At 42.0% G+C, this 14,078-nt stretch overlaps 1 protein-coding gene across 1 annotated transcript in view; it reads left to right on the top strand.

The window, feature by feature from the left end:
- The window catches only part of LOC134573517 (zinc finger protein 92 homolog), an 87,087-nt gene extending 73,899 nt beyond the window's left edge, over positions 1 to 13,188 (top strand). Inside the window, exons 5-6 of the mRNA XM_063433295.1 lie at positions 11,724 to 11,903; positions 12,108 to 13,188. Of these exons, the coding sequence (XP_063289365.1) occupies positions 11,724 to 11,903; positions 12,108 to 12,974 (1,047 nt within the window). The 3' untranslated portion in view covers positions 12,975 to 13,188. The remainder of the gene's footprint in view (positions 1 to 11,723; positions 11,904 to 12,107) is intronic.
- Positions 13,189 to 14,078: the final 890 nt, after the last annotated feature.

Below are 14,078 nucleotides of genomic sequence, written 5' to 3'. Positions count from 1 at the left end.
ACAGACGCCCTTTTACGTTTTGAGGGGCGTGACTACATCAATCACGCCCCCAAGCATATAAAAGCACATTTAGCCAGTGTTTTAGTGCCCTGCTGTGGTTCCTAGCTTGCTAGTGTCCCAAGAGTGCATTTATATCTGGTTTTGTGCTATTTTAGTATTGCCTCTGCTTTTTCCTGACTACTCTGTTTTCTGACTCCCTTGACTCAGCTCTGGTATTACGTTCTTGTTGTATTCTGGTTCCTTTTGACTTAGGCCTTGTGACGAAAACCACTTCACCACTGGGCTTTGGAGAGGACTACTTGCCAGCCTTTTACCCTGTGACTATGGCCTCTTTAATTTATTTTGGCTGAGAGACCCTAATTGTGCCTATTGGGACTTTAAACATTGGTTCTTCGAACTCCCGAACAGTCGAAGTGGCCGCCATTCGACATTCAAACACGTGGTAGCGGCCATCTTGTTCACATGGGCTAAAATCGCTAGTAGACTTCCGGGGGACTTAGCCGCGAATGCCCTGGAACAATTTTTGGCATGAAAAACTCGCAGTTCCCGGTCGGTCCTCCAGCGGCACTTAGCTGCAATTCTATGGAACTGTTTTGGGCATGAAATCCTGTGTTTTGTGCTAAACCTTTGACTTCCATAGAATTTCTGAACCCCTGATCTGATCTGGGTGATTTTGGGATTTTTGTTCACCCAGATCAGGGATATCAGGGGATGTAATTTATGGGGATATGTTGTGTTTTGGGGTACTTATTGGACTTTATATAAATGTGGGTTTTTTTTCTGCCTGGGGATAATTAAGTTAATACATTAGTTGTATTAATTATCATTGTTACGCTGTTTTTATTGGCTTGCATGTTTTATGTCCTGTGCTCAACAAGGTCCACCTGGACGTCAACCTTGTTGGGAAACTTGTATAAAAGACCAGTATGCTCCATTAAACTTTCAGTTCTACTTCACCCTCAATCTAGAGTCTTGTCTCTTATTGGGGGGGAATTGCTATATCATTACAAGGGATTGCTATGATCCTCATACTCCCTTGGATAATCACTAGCTCTTGTAAGAGCTGTTCCTGCTATGCTTTCTGAATGAAGAGAGGTTCACCCACTGGAACCTGGAGCCTTGTCGTAGGTCCAGGGTGGGTAGGAGACGGCGAGACCCCAACCAAGCTGTGGCGGTATTTTTCATTTTACCTATTAAAGGGTTATTATTCTGTGTGTTGGGTCACTCCTTTTCGTGACATTACAACAGGGCCATTATGGATCCTACAGGTGTTAACCCCACGGCAGTCTCTTATGATATGCGTTTGGATAGTCTTGAACACAGGATGGATCAGTTTGCTCAGGCTTTACAAACGTTGTTTAACCGTTCAGCAAACATGCAGCCCGAAGGTCAACGTCAATCCCTAACTCCTATTGCTGCTACAACAGATTCATATGCACGCAGCAATAATAACATACATTTTCCTTTGAGCTATGGAGGGGATCCAGTAGGTTGTTAAGGGTTTTTGCATCAAGTGAGCATCCATTTTGAACATTCCCCTAGATCCTACTCTACCGATTTACCCTTCTTACTGATAAAGCTCTGGCCTGGGCTAATCCACTTTGGGAAAACGACTATAAGGAGATTTGTTGTTGCATTTAAACATACTTTTGATCCACCAGTGAGACAAGCCAATGCAGCAAGATCCCTTTTAAGATTGAAACAATCGTTCCTTGGTAGATTATGTGTTAGAATTTCACACTCTAGCAGCAGAAATAAAATGGAATAATCGAGCCATTGTAGACGTATTCCTGAACGACTTATCCGATTCCATTTTGGATGAGGTGGCTGCTCGAGAATTAACTGAGAATCTAGAGGAACTCATCTCTTATAGATGAGAGACTAAGACACAGGCAAAACACTTGTGAAAGGCCTAGAAGACCTGCTGTAAGATTAGCTCCTACTTTTCCATCAGATTCCGTAGCTTTAGCTATTCTGGAACCCATGCAGTTAGGTGTAACTAGACTGTCTGAGGCAGAACGAATACATAGGAGGGAGGGTTAATGTATGTATTGTGGTAAGAGGGGACATCTCCGCTTATCTTGTCCTGAAAGGCCGGAAGACTCCAGATCCTAAGGTCTAACGGAGGACCGGCCTTGGGTGTTTTAATTGAGTCCTCCAGGACCATAAAATCAGAAAAAAGGCATCTTATACCTATCGCCTTGAGATATGAGGGAAAAGAGATACATACTTCTGCTCTATTAGATTCTGGGGCTGCATAACGGTTTATTGATAAAACCTGTGCTTATAAATATTATCTTCCTCTCAGAAAAAGAACTACACCCTTGGCCATTGAGGCCATAGATGGTAGACCTTTGGTAGAACCCACTATTACTAAAGAAACCATTCCTATTTTTATGACGGTTGGTGTTCTTCATAAAGAATTAATCGTTTTGCAGTCCATTTCTTCACCTTCATTTCCTATCGTTCTGGGTTATCCATGGCTAACTAAGCATAACCCTGTTATAGATTGGGAGAAGGGTAAAATAGTGAAGTGGGGTTCTTCTTGTGTCAAGGGATGTGTTTCTGAAATAAACCTCTCGGCATTATCAATGTACCTACTTTGCCCCCTTTATCCACAAAGATACCACAGATATATTGTGATATAGAGGAAGTATTTCATAAGAGAGAAGTTGCTGCCTCCACATCGTTCTTACGATTGTGCCATTGAGTTACTTCCAGGAACTATGCCACCTAGGGGTTCTGTATATCCTCTTTCTCAGAAGGAAAATATCATATTGGAGGAGTACGTAAAATAGAATCTTTCCAAAGGTTTTATTTGCAGGTCTTCTTCACTTGCTGGAGTAGGGTTTCTAAATAGGAGTGGGATCTTAGGCCATGCGTCGATTATCGTGCACTCAATAAGATAACAGTCCGTAACGTGTATCCCATACCTCTTATCACTGAACTATTTAATATACTCAAAGGTTCCAGGGTTTTTACTAAATTAGACTTACTTGGGGCATATAATTTAGTAAGAATCAAACAAGGAGATGAATGGAAGATGTCCTTTAACACTAGATATGGCGACTATGAATACATAATAATGCCATTCGGTTTATGCAATGCTCCGGCCGTCTTCCAAGATCTCATAAACAATGTTTTAAGAGAGTATCTACATGAGTTTATCATAGTGTATCTAGATGACATACTGATATATTCCTCTTGTATCGAGGAACATCACAAACATGTAAGAGTGGTACTCCAAACATTGTTGAAGAATGGTTTATTCTTAAAACTAGAGAAATCTTTGATCAAGAAAAAGTGAGTGAGTTTTGGTGATTCTACAGTAGCTGTGCCTGTCTTTGAAAAGGGGATTATGATTTTAACCCCTTGTAACGGACCGTTTCAGCAGACAAGGAGTTAAAATCCATTTAGGCGATAATCCCCTTTTCAAAGACAGGCACAGCTACTGTAGAATCACCAAAACGCACGAATTGGATATAATTGAATGCACCAAACTCCCGAACTGCATACAAGGGAATAAGGTAGCACTCCAAACTCCCGAACTGGAACCTCACGAATAGCTGCTAGCAGACGAACAGGACATGCTCCCAAGCGGCTTACACTCCTGGCAATCAGTCTCTATCAGCATACAGTGAATCCCCCCAAGAACGAGACAAGGCTCCGTGCTGAGGGTCAAGCAGTGGTCTGTTTATTGAGAGCTACCTGCCCCTGTATTTACCTGCCCCTGTATTACCTGCCCCTGTATTTATGCAGGTCTCCCACCTGGTGGACACTCCCCTAGGGGACCAGATGGAAGACTGTAACAAGTAGCATTTCAGGACATACAGAAGTAAAACATCCCCACAATGCATCCTGGCTTCCTCCCCTCTGCCCTGGAGATAATTGAGAAGTAATTCAATTATCTCCCAGGACAAAGGCAAATCGCCATTATGCACGTGGGGACACAAAGACAGACTAGCACTTTAAAATACATAATGGGACAAATGGTACAGTTAATATATACATGTAACATATCCCCAGATAGCTCAGGTCTGAGTGCACATTATTAGATGAATGGCACTCAGACCACACGAATACAGTTTAATTGCCATGGAGCCAAAGTCTTTAATTACACTTACATGGCTATCTGGGTTAAAACATTACTCCAACATAAAATACCGAATTTAAATGCATTTGTTAAATCAGTACGAATTAGAACCAGGGGCTGGAGGTTCAGCGGTGCCTGCACGTAAAAGTGTCCGGGTTTGGTGCATGAAAGCCGGGCAGAAAAGCGCTGGCTGCCCGGGGAGCTCCAGAACACCGCCATCGTGTGGAGGCTAAGTGTAACCGCGACCACCCAGTAACAATCAATTAAGCTGCTGTTAACTGCAGCTACTGGGTGGTCAATTGCCGGCACACGCTTGTTAAGCCGCGGTTAACCGCGGCTTCAGGGAGGTAAATGGAGGGCGCACTCCAGCTTCTGGGTGGCTCATTAACAGCACCGGCCGGCTTCCCACGGCTCTGGGGAGGCTGAAAAGAAGCTGTTTGTTCGGTAGATAGAATCTACCGACCGGCTGTGCAGAAAGGGAGAAATAAATCCTTCTGCACAGTAAAATTAACCCTTTAGCTGCCGGTCCATAATCCAAAGGCAGCAGGCGGGCAACCAGGCTCCTCCATTGGTCTGTCACACCCCTTGTCTGCTGAAACGGTCCGTTACAGCAATATTGTCTCAAAGAAAAGCTAATGTCTTGACCAACCTCTTCATCCTTGTGATTTCTTTTCTAAAATGTTGTCTAATTCGGAAAGAAATTACGAGATCGGGGATAGAGAGTTGTTAGCCATTGTGCTAGCCTTAAAGGAATGGGTTCATCTGCTTGAGGGTTCACTCTCCTATTACTATTCTTATTATGATCATAAGAATCTGTCGTATAAAGGGGAGAGTAAGAGACTGACAGCTAGACAGGCCCGTTGGTCTTTATTCTTTGCACGTTTCAACTTCGTACTAACCTATAGACCATGTACAAAAAATACCAAGGCAGATGCTTTGTCACGTCAATTTGAGCCTATGATAACCACCGAAGTTGAAGTGTCTCCCATCATTTTTAAGTATAAAATAATAGCTGCTACCCAGTTCCGAGTTACTTCTGAGTTATTGAATACTCCAAGAGAGAAAAAAAATGAGGCACCCCTCAAAATACTTCATATGCTCCCCTGGGTCTAAGAAAAAGCATATTTTCGTTATATCATTATAATAAAACTGTTGGACATTTGGGAATAAAAAAAGCCTTCTCTATTATTTCTTCTCAGTTTTGGTGGCCTTCTTTGTCTCTTGACATCAAAGAATACGTACAGGCTTGTAATGTATGTGTTCAATCTGAAACATCAATCCAATTGCCCCCCAAAACAAGAACAGAAGGTGCCTGTAGCAAGTGTGTTAAAAAATGATAAGCTTAGAGTCATGTCTACAAATGCTCGCAGTTTAGGGAATAAGATCCATGAACTTGTGGCAATAATGGCAACTGATAATGTAGATTTAGTCGCTGTTACTGAGACATGGTATAATGAGAAAAATGACTGGGACATAGCAATACCAGGGTACTCTTTATGTAGAAAAGACAGAGAAGGCAGGAAAGGGGGAGGGGTGGCCCTGTATGTGATGGATAGCATAAAATTTAGCCTAATAAAAGTTAGTGAGGCGAATATAGAGTCCGTTTGGGTTACGTTAGAATTTGGTAATCACACAGTAACTCGTGTAGGTGTGATTTATAGGCCCCCAGGACAAATTGAAGAGTTAGATAACTAGTTGAATGACACTGAACAGGGAAGTTATCATCATGGGTGACTTTAATCTTCCTGATGTGAATTGGAAAACAAAAATAGCTGCTTGTGCCAGGAGCACACATATTCTAAACTCCCTACTGGGATTGTCTCTAAAACAAGTCGTTGATGAGCCAACTCGTAAAGAGGCCATACTAGATTTAGTGTTAACAAATTGAGATTTGGTATCAGATATTACTGTAGGTGAAAGTTTAGGATCCAGTGATCATCAGTCAGTGTGGTTTACTATATAAGAACAGTGACTGAGTCACACCACACAAAAACAAAAGTTTTAGACTTTAGAAAAACAGACTTTTCTAAAATTAGAATATGTGTAAAGGAGTCATTATCAGACTGGAGCAATTTAAATGGAGACCAAGAAAAATTGGATTATTTAAAAGTTGCACTGCTGAAGGCAACAGAAAATTGCATTAGGCTCGTCAGTAAAAGCAAAAAATTCAAGAAACCACTGTGGTACGCCACATATGTGGCCAAAATAGTAAAAAACAAAAAGTTAGCATTTAGTAATTATAAAAAACCCAGAGTGAGGAAGATAGACAGATCTATAAGATTAGGCAGAAAGAGGCTAAGCGAGTTATAAGAGCTTCCAAATCACACGCAGAAGAGAAAATAGCACAGTCAGTAAAAAAGGGGGACAAAACATTTTTTAGATACATAAATGAGAAAAGGAAAGTAAAACAAGGATGTTAGATTAAAAACAAAATAAGGAGAAGGAAGGCATGTAGAAGAGCTGACTGCCTAAATGAATATTTGTGTACAGTGTTTATAGTTGAAAATGAAGGAAAGGGGCCTCAGTTAGTAAAAAGGATAAATGCGTTATTTGCTACATGTGAGTTTACAGAGGAAGACAAAAGTAAAGACAAATAAGTCAATGGGACCTGATGGAATACACCCAAAGTTGCTGGCATGGAGTCCCTGGGGTCCAGTGGGGCTGCTGAGCGGCTGGCGTGCGTGCTTGGATTTTGACCTGCGAGGACCAGCAGAGGGATTTGTTCGCGGGGCTGAATGGTAAGTAGACTACACTACCTCCTCAGGTCACGCGGCCATGCGGAGCGTTCAGGTTGCGCGATCTGAGGAGGTGAGCAGCGTGGCTGCACAAAACATTTGGCTTGCTCGGCCTGACGAGCGGCGCGGGCTCCTGGTGCAGGTAAGTTTGTGACAAGTGCATTCCATGCTATACAGCCATGAAACCTTTAAGTAAATAAACATTTTAAATTTTTAACATGCCCAGGAACAAATCAAGTTCAATGTTGGTGACCAGGGAAAGTGCATAGGGAGCCTTATTTCTACCTTAACTGTCCCTTCTCTTCCACCTTTATTATTATTATTGTGGCGAAACCAGCTTCGCCACTGTGAACTGGAGAGGCCTGGCTGCTAGCCTCCTGCCCTGCGACTACGGCCCCTGGACATATTGCTCTATAAACACTATATTTGGGCATGTAATAATTTATATTGCTGCTACTGGCCCTTTAAAATCAGCGATGGACATATTGGGACTTTTGGGACTACTGTCCCTTTAAGACTGTGAAGCATATTCTAGTGTACTGCCTGTAATATTGTATATGTCTTCATGTGTTAAGTTTAACCTGGGTGATATGTATGCAGCATTCATCTGATCGTTCGGTAGAATCACTCCATTAATGATATTGAGTGAAACTACCGAACAACCAGACCACCAAGGAATAAGTGTGCCTCCAATTACCGTTTGCAACAATGTTGCAAACAGGTAATTGTCAATCCATGTAATGTATTCTTTGTCCTCTGGGTGGCCGCCATTCGGGAAACAAACACGTGGCGGCGGCCATCTTAAACTACCGAACAGCGGTGTTTTGCCGTCAAGTGTCTGGAACTGAAATCGGACACTCGACTAGGCAAACACCGCTGAGACCTCCAGACTTCCAGGATTTCGTGGGGAAACTACCGAACGGCCCGCCGTTCGGTAGAAAGAAACGTACGAACTAGGGGATTCATGTGAATCCCCCTTAGTCTCTATAACACCAGTAATTCGTCTGTTTCATTCACTTGTTTGTGACCGACCGCAGGGCCAAAATGCATGGAACTGTTTTCGGATACTTTACCCATGCGGTCGGTCAAATCTTTGGAACCTCATATCTCCCGAACCATTCATCCGAATGACCTGATTCTTGAATATGTTGTCCCCCTGAATAAGGGCTATCAGGGGATACCTGTTTTGGAGGTGTAGCATATGTATTTGGGGTACATCCAGGAATTGGGGAAAAGGGTGTACGGTATAATTATGTTAAGTGTTAATCTAAGGGGAGGAAATGTGTGGGAGGTACATCCATGTGATTGGTTAATTTCATCCTCCCCCTGGGAGTGTCCTGTATGTACTTGTTTGTAATAAAAGCCAGACTGGGTGTCCCAGTCCTGAGTTCTTGCTTAACCCTCAAAGCGATGTGTCGTCTCGATCTTTGGGGGAATGGGATTGTATGCTGACTGCCAGGAGTGTAAGCCGATGTCTGCTTTTCTTGTTCAGCTGTTCCAGTGTTCGTGTGGTTCCAGTCGGGAGAATGGTGTTTGCAGTAGCTGCCTGTGCATTTGGAAAGGGGATTATCGCCTAAACTGGGTTTTATCCTCTTGTAAGTGAAACGGTCCGTTACAATTATGATTATAAATTACATATTACATAATTATATATTTCAATATTATATAATACAATATTTCCCAGAAGAGCATTACAATTATAGAATGGAGATATTTGACAAGAAGGAAGTACTGTATATACTCGAGTATAAGTCGAGTTTTTCAGCACATTTTTTGTGCTGAAAAACCCCAACTCGACTTATACTCGAGTCAGTGTCTGTATTATGGCAATTTACATTGCCATAATACAGACAATGGGGCTGTGTAGGAGGGGGCTGGCAGAGAGTTTACTTACCTCTCCTGCAGCTCCTGTCAGCTCCCTCCTCCTCCGCGCCGGTCCGGTCAGCTCCCCTGTCAGCTCACAGTGTAAGTCTCGCGAGAGCCGCGGGGTCATAGTGCAGACTTACAGTGTGAGCTGGCAGAGGGAGCTGCACGGACCGGCGCAGAGGAGAAGGGAGCTGACAGGAGCTGCAGGAGAGGTAAGTAAGAGCTCTGCCAGCCCCCCTCCTACACAGTGCTACACAGTGCCCATCCACTGGACCACCAGGGAGCGAGAGCCCCCCTCCCTGCCATGTATCAAGCAGGGAGGGGGGGCGAAAAAATTAATAAAAATATAAATAATAATAATAATAAAATGATAAAAAAATAAATAATTTAACAAAAAAAACATAGTTAAAATAATAATAATAATAATAATAATAAAAAAACATGCCCACCCCCACCAAGACTCTGCAACACACACACACACACACACACACTGCATTCATACACACACTGCACTCATACACACACTGCATTCATACACACACTGCACTCATATACACACACACTGCACTCATACACACACACTGCACTCATACACACACACACTGCACTCATACACACTGCACTCATACACACACACACTGCATTCATACACACACACTGCACTCATACACACACTGCACTCATACACACCCTTAATTCATACACACACAGCACTCATACACACACACACACTGCACTCATACACACACTGCATTCATACACACACTGCACTCATATACACACACACTGCATTCATACACACACACTGCACTCATACACACACACTGCACTCATACACACACACTGCATTCATACACACACTGCAAATTCTAATTGCATACACACACTGCACTCATACACACACTGCACTCATACACACACACTGCACTCATACACACACTGCATTCATACATACACTGCACTCATACACACACTGCAAATTTTAATTGCATACACACACTGCACTCATACACACACTGCACTCATATACACACACTGCACTCATACACTCACACTGCACTCATACACACACTGCATTCATACACACACTGCACTCATATACACACACTGCACTCATACACACACACTGCATTCATTATATACACACACTGTAAATAAATATTCAATTAATATAATTTTTTTAGGATCTAATTTTATTTAGAAATTTACCAGTAGCTGCTGCATTTCCCACCCTAGTCTTATACTCGGGTCAATAAGTTTTCCCAGTTTTTTGGGGTAAAATTAGGGGCCTCGGCTTATATTCGGGTCGGCTTATACTCGAGTACATATGGTAGTTAACATGCAGAATAATATTGACAGAGACAAGGATGCCATGCTTCTTAGGCTTCCAGCCACTTCATCTGCCAGGATCTGTCGTCACTCCTGCTCATGCATTACAGTTGTGCTTTAAGGTTTGAATACCCTGGCAGAAATTGTCGAATTTAGTCATTGATTTTGAAAATTTGACTGATCATGAAAAAAAAATGTCTTTTATTGAAAGATAGTGATCATGAGAAGTCATTTATTATTACATAGTTATTTGGCTCCTTTTTAAATCATAACAGAAATCACCCAGGTGGCCCTGATCAAAATCATATCCTTAAATGTTTGGCCTTGTTACAGACACACAAGATGACACACACAGGTTAAAATGGCAATTAAAGGTTAATTTCCCACATCTGTGGCTTTTTAAATTGCAATTATTTGTCTGTGTATAAATAGTCAATGAGTTTGTTAGATCTCAGGTGGATGCACTGAGCAGGCTAGATACTGAGCCATGGGTGATATATGTGTTGTGTTCTCTTAGTCCTGTAATGAGTACAGTTTGTATCCCTCCTCGTTATAATAATAACTAGTATTTATATAGTGCCTTTCTCCCACTGGGACTCAAAATGCTTTTCAGCTCTTGGAATTAACCGGCAGCTGAATAGTAATAGATGTTATTATTACCCAATTGATGGTACTCATTTTATCGACCTCGGAAGGATGAAGTGCTGTGTTGACCCTGCCGGGAGTTTGAACCTGTGACATTGAATTTTTGAACAGGCTTTGTAGTCAGGGAATTTATGTTCTGTTATGAAATATGTGTATTGTTCTCCTCATTCTGTAATGATATATATAGTTTGTTCTCTTCATCCTGTAATAAGTACAGTTTGTATCCCTCCTCATTCTGTTATGATTAAATTGTGTGTTCTCTTCTTCCTGTAATGAGTAAAAAAAATTCTGCGTTCTCGTCTTGTAATGGTATTTATGGTTTGTCCTTGTAACGGATCACCTGGCACCCCGACTGGGTACCTCCGCCAGAGTACCGCTTCCTAGCTGGAACAGGGGACAAACCGCAGCACTTCTTGCCCTCAGTAGCAGTAGCTTGACTGGAGCCCTGGAACCGCCACCTGCCTCCTGGAGCCGAAGGGGAATTTAGGTCTGACACCTCCAGACACTGGACGACACTCAGTCCTGGGAACTCTGGAACCGAATGGGGAATTAGCTCTAATCCTTAGAAGGTCTTTCCCTGTTGAATCTCCTGCAAGCTTTTATATCCCCTGATAGCCCTGATCTGGGTGAACAACATATACAAAAATCACCCAGATCAGAGCAGGGGTTTAGGAAATTCCTGGAAGTCATAGTTTTGACCGACCGCAAGCATGGCCCCATGCCCAAAACAGTTCCAGGGAAATCAGTGCTAACAGTCGGTCAAGTTTGGTAGTTTTATACAGGTTTCCCTGCAGGGCCCATAGTCTGTGGGCAGAAGGCTGGCAAGCAGGCTCCTCCAGGTGCAAACTCACTTGGAGAGGGGAGTTTGTCACAGTCCTCCTCCTGTAATTAATACAGTTTGTCCATTTTTTAGGCTAAAACCTAATATGGTTAGTTTTTCTTATCAGTTTATAGTGTTGATGGCGTATCTGCCTAATCAGGCTGTATGCCTTTTCATGTAATGAAAGGTTGTCATCAAGGTATGTTTCTATGTATAATGACTTTGCTTTGTTCAGCTCTATCTCAGATGGAATGGTAATGAGGAGAAGAAATTTGATGAAGAAAAGCGTCATTCAAATCTGTGTTTTTCAAAAAATGTAGCCGCACCAGTGGTCACGGGGACAGTAAAAATGGAGTCAGAAGAGGTACACATTCCGGAGGATATTAAGGCTAGGCATCAAACTACCCAAACAGAGGTGAGCTCTGAGGTCATGAACACATTCCCCACAGTTTAATAAGTGGTAGCATATCTTATAGGAAATGACTTATCTAGCTTTGGACATTTTGGCTTCAAAGGGGCATCGTAATTTGCAGCAACTGATTGTGACATGCTGCCTCTATTTTGCTAAAGTTATGAAATGCCTTTTTATGTAATTCTCATTGTTGTTTTTCTCACTTAGCCACAGAAGAAGAAGGTAACCAGGCTCCACCAAAACATGCTTAAGGAGCTAAAAAGATTCAGAAGAACCTCCGTGCGGTCTCAGCAGGAATGGGACTCTATGAGGTTAGCAATGAATCAACTGTCTGAGGAAGTGACCCAGCTAAAGAAGATGGTGGCTACGTTATGTGCTGCCAATGCCTCAGCTAGTACAGGCAGGGTTTCTGCAGAACTCAGTAGTGCTCTAATGTCATCTTCCTATCCTCTATTTAACAATCCAGAAAAAACTAACCTCTGCTCAGATGACAGGCGTTCTTTAGATTCTAACATGGCCTCTCCAGAAAGCAGCATTCTTTGCACACCCAATCACCCTTTGGAGACATTATCTGAAACCAGCAAAGACCATTCTTCATGGATGTATGTAACCTCTTCACATGATGAAGATAATTTGCTGGCAACTGCAACAGCAACAACCCCAATCAAAAAAGAAGCAGACTTGGAGACTGGCATGCCTCCGGGCAGGGTTTTCTTTGGAGCTTCTCAGTTTCAGGTCGGAGAACGTCTTCCTAACATCAGCATGTTACCACTGAGTGCAGAAAAGGAGTGGACTCTGCTCGCTAGAAGTGGTGGTAAACCTGGAAGATTTGCTGCTTTGGTGTTCCGTGCTCTGGTACCCTTTGACATATACAAAGGATGGGTTAACCATGTAAACCTGGATGGATTAAGGGGTCGGAAAGGGATTCCTCTGAATGTAAAAAGAAGGATGATGGGAGTTGTTGAACGTCACTTCACTTTACGGAAGTCTGAGCATCGGGAAATCCGCAACAGACTCAATGAGCAGCTTCGTACCAGACGTAAAAGTGATAAACACCCACGCTATTTCTACTGATTACAGCATGAAATCAGTCATCAATGTAATTTACAGATTTTTTATAAATTCACTTACATGTCTTAAATGTCATATTTCTCCTACCAACTAACCCAGAAAGCACCTTACACTGACACTTGCCTGTCTCCCACCAATATAACCCTCACACGTTTTAAACTGGTCCTAATCTCCCTCCATCTGATATATTCCTCACACACGTTTTAAACTGGTCCTAATCTCCTAAAATAGAAGTGCAAACAAAACAGGGTAGTACTAGCGCTAATTTGCAAAGTGAAGAAAACGGATAAGCAGCTGTAACACCAAGTTCTTATCTTAAAAGTAGGTCTAGTGGTAGTATGCTGGTGCAGCGCTAGAAGTTTATATAATTGTGAATATTAATGGTAACATTTGTGAATAAACTTAAAATGTGGGTATATACATGGACAGTACCTTTTGGTATACAAAGAATGTCCTAGGTAGATATTCAATACCTTGAAAATAAACAAAATATACAAAACATAGTGTAAACTGTGACAAAAAGTGAATTTCAATTAAGAGTGAAATATTCCCACTCACACTTTTGGAGAGCTAATAGTATATAGCTCAATTTGATAGCTTGTGGGGTCCGTGAAGGCGGCCCTATCCCTTCTTTTTTGCTGGATATTCTTTTCTTTAAATTCTGAAATGTTGAGACATATATATGGTGCAGTACCGTATGGTTCCAAATATGTATAAAAAAGAACAGGTTGGTACTTACAGACACAGAGCCATCCACATCGGCTCTGATCAAGGGTATATGTGGTTAAGGACCACACACCTTCTTTAAAAGAGCAGGAACAATGCCAGCAGTGTTATAAAAATATAAGTATATTTATTAGCATAAAACTATATATAACAATATGAAAAACTATGTATAGCAATATAAAAACACTGGATAGGCATATAAAAAGTCCAAATAGATAAAGACCAGTGTATTCCAAACTCCAGGACGCGTTTCGCTGTAACAGCTATCTAGAGACTTTTTTATCCAGTTGAAGAAGCTGTTACAGCGAAACGCGTCCTGGAGTTTGGAATACACTGGTCTTTATCTATTTGGACTTTTTATATGCCTATCCAGTGTTTTTA

The sequence above is a fragment of the Pelobates fuscus genome, chromosome 1 (assembly GCF_036172605.1).
Source record: "Pelobates fuscus isolate aPelFus1 chromosome 1, aPelFus1.pri, whole genome shotgun sequence".
Classification (NCBI taxonomy): domain Eukaryota; kingdom Metazoa; phylum Chordata; class Amphibia; order Anura; family Pelobatidae; genus Pelobates; species Pelobates fuscus.
The sequence above is the reverse complement of the archived record's forward strand: the minus strand, read 5'-3'. Positions and strand labels throughout refer to the sequence as shown.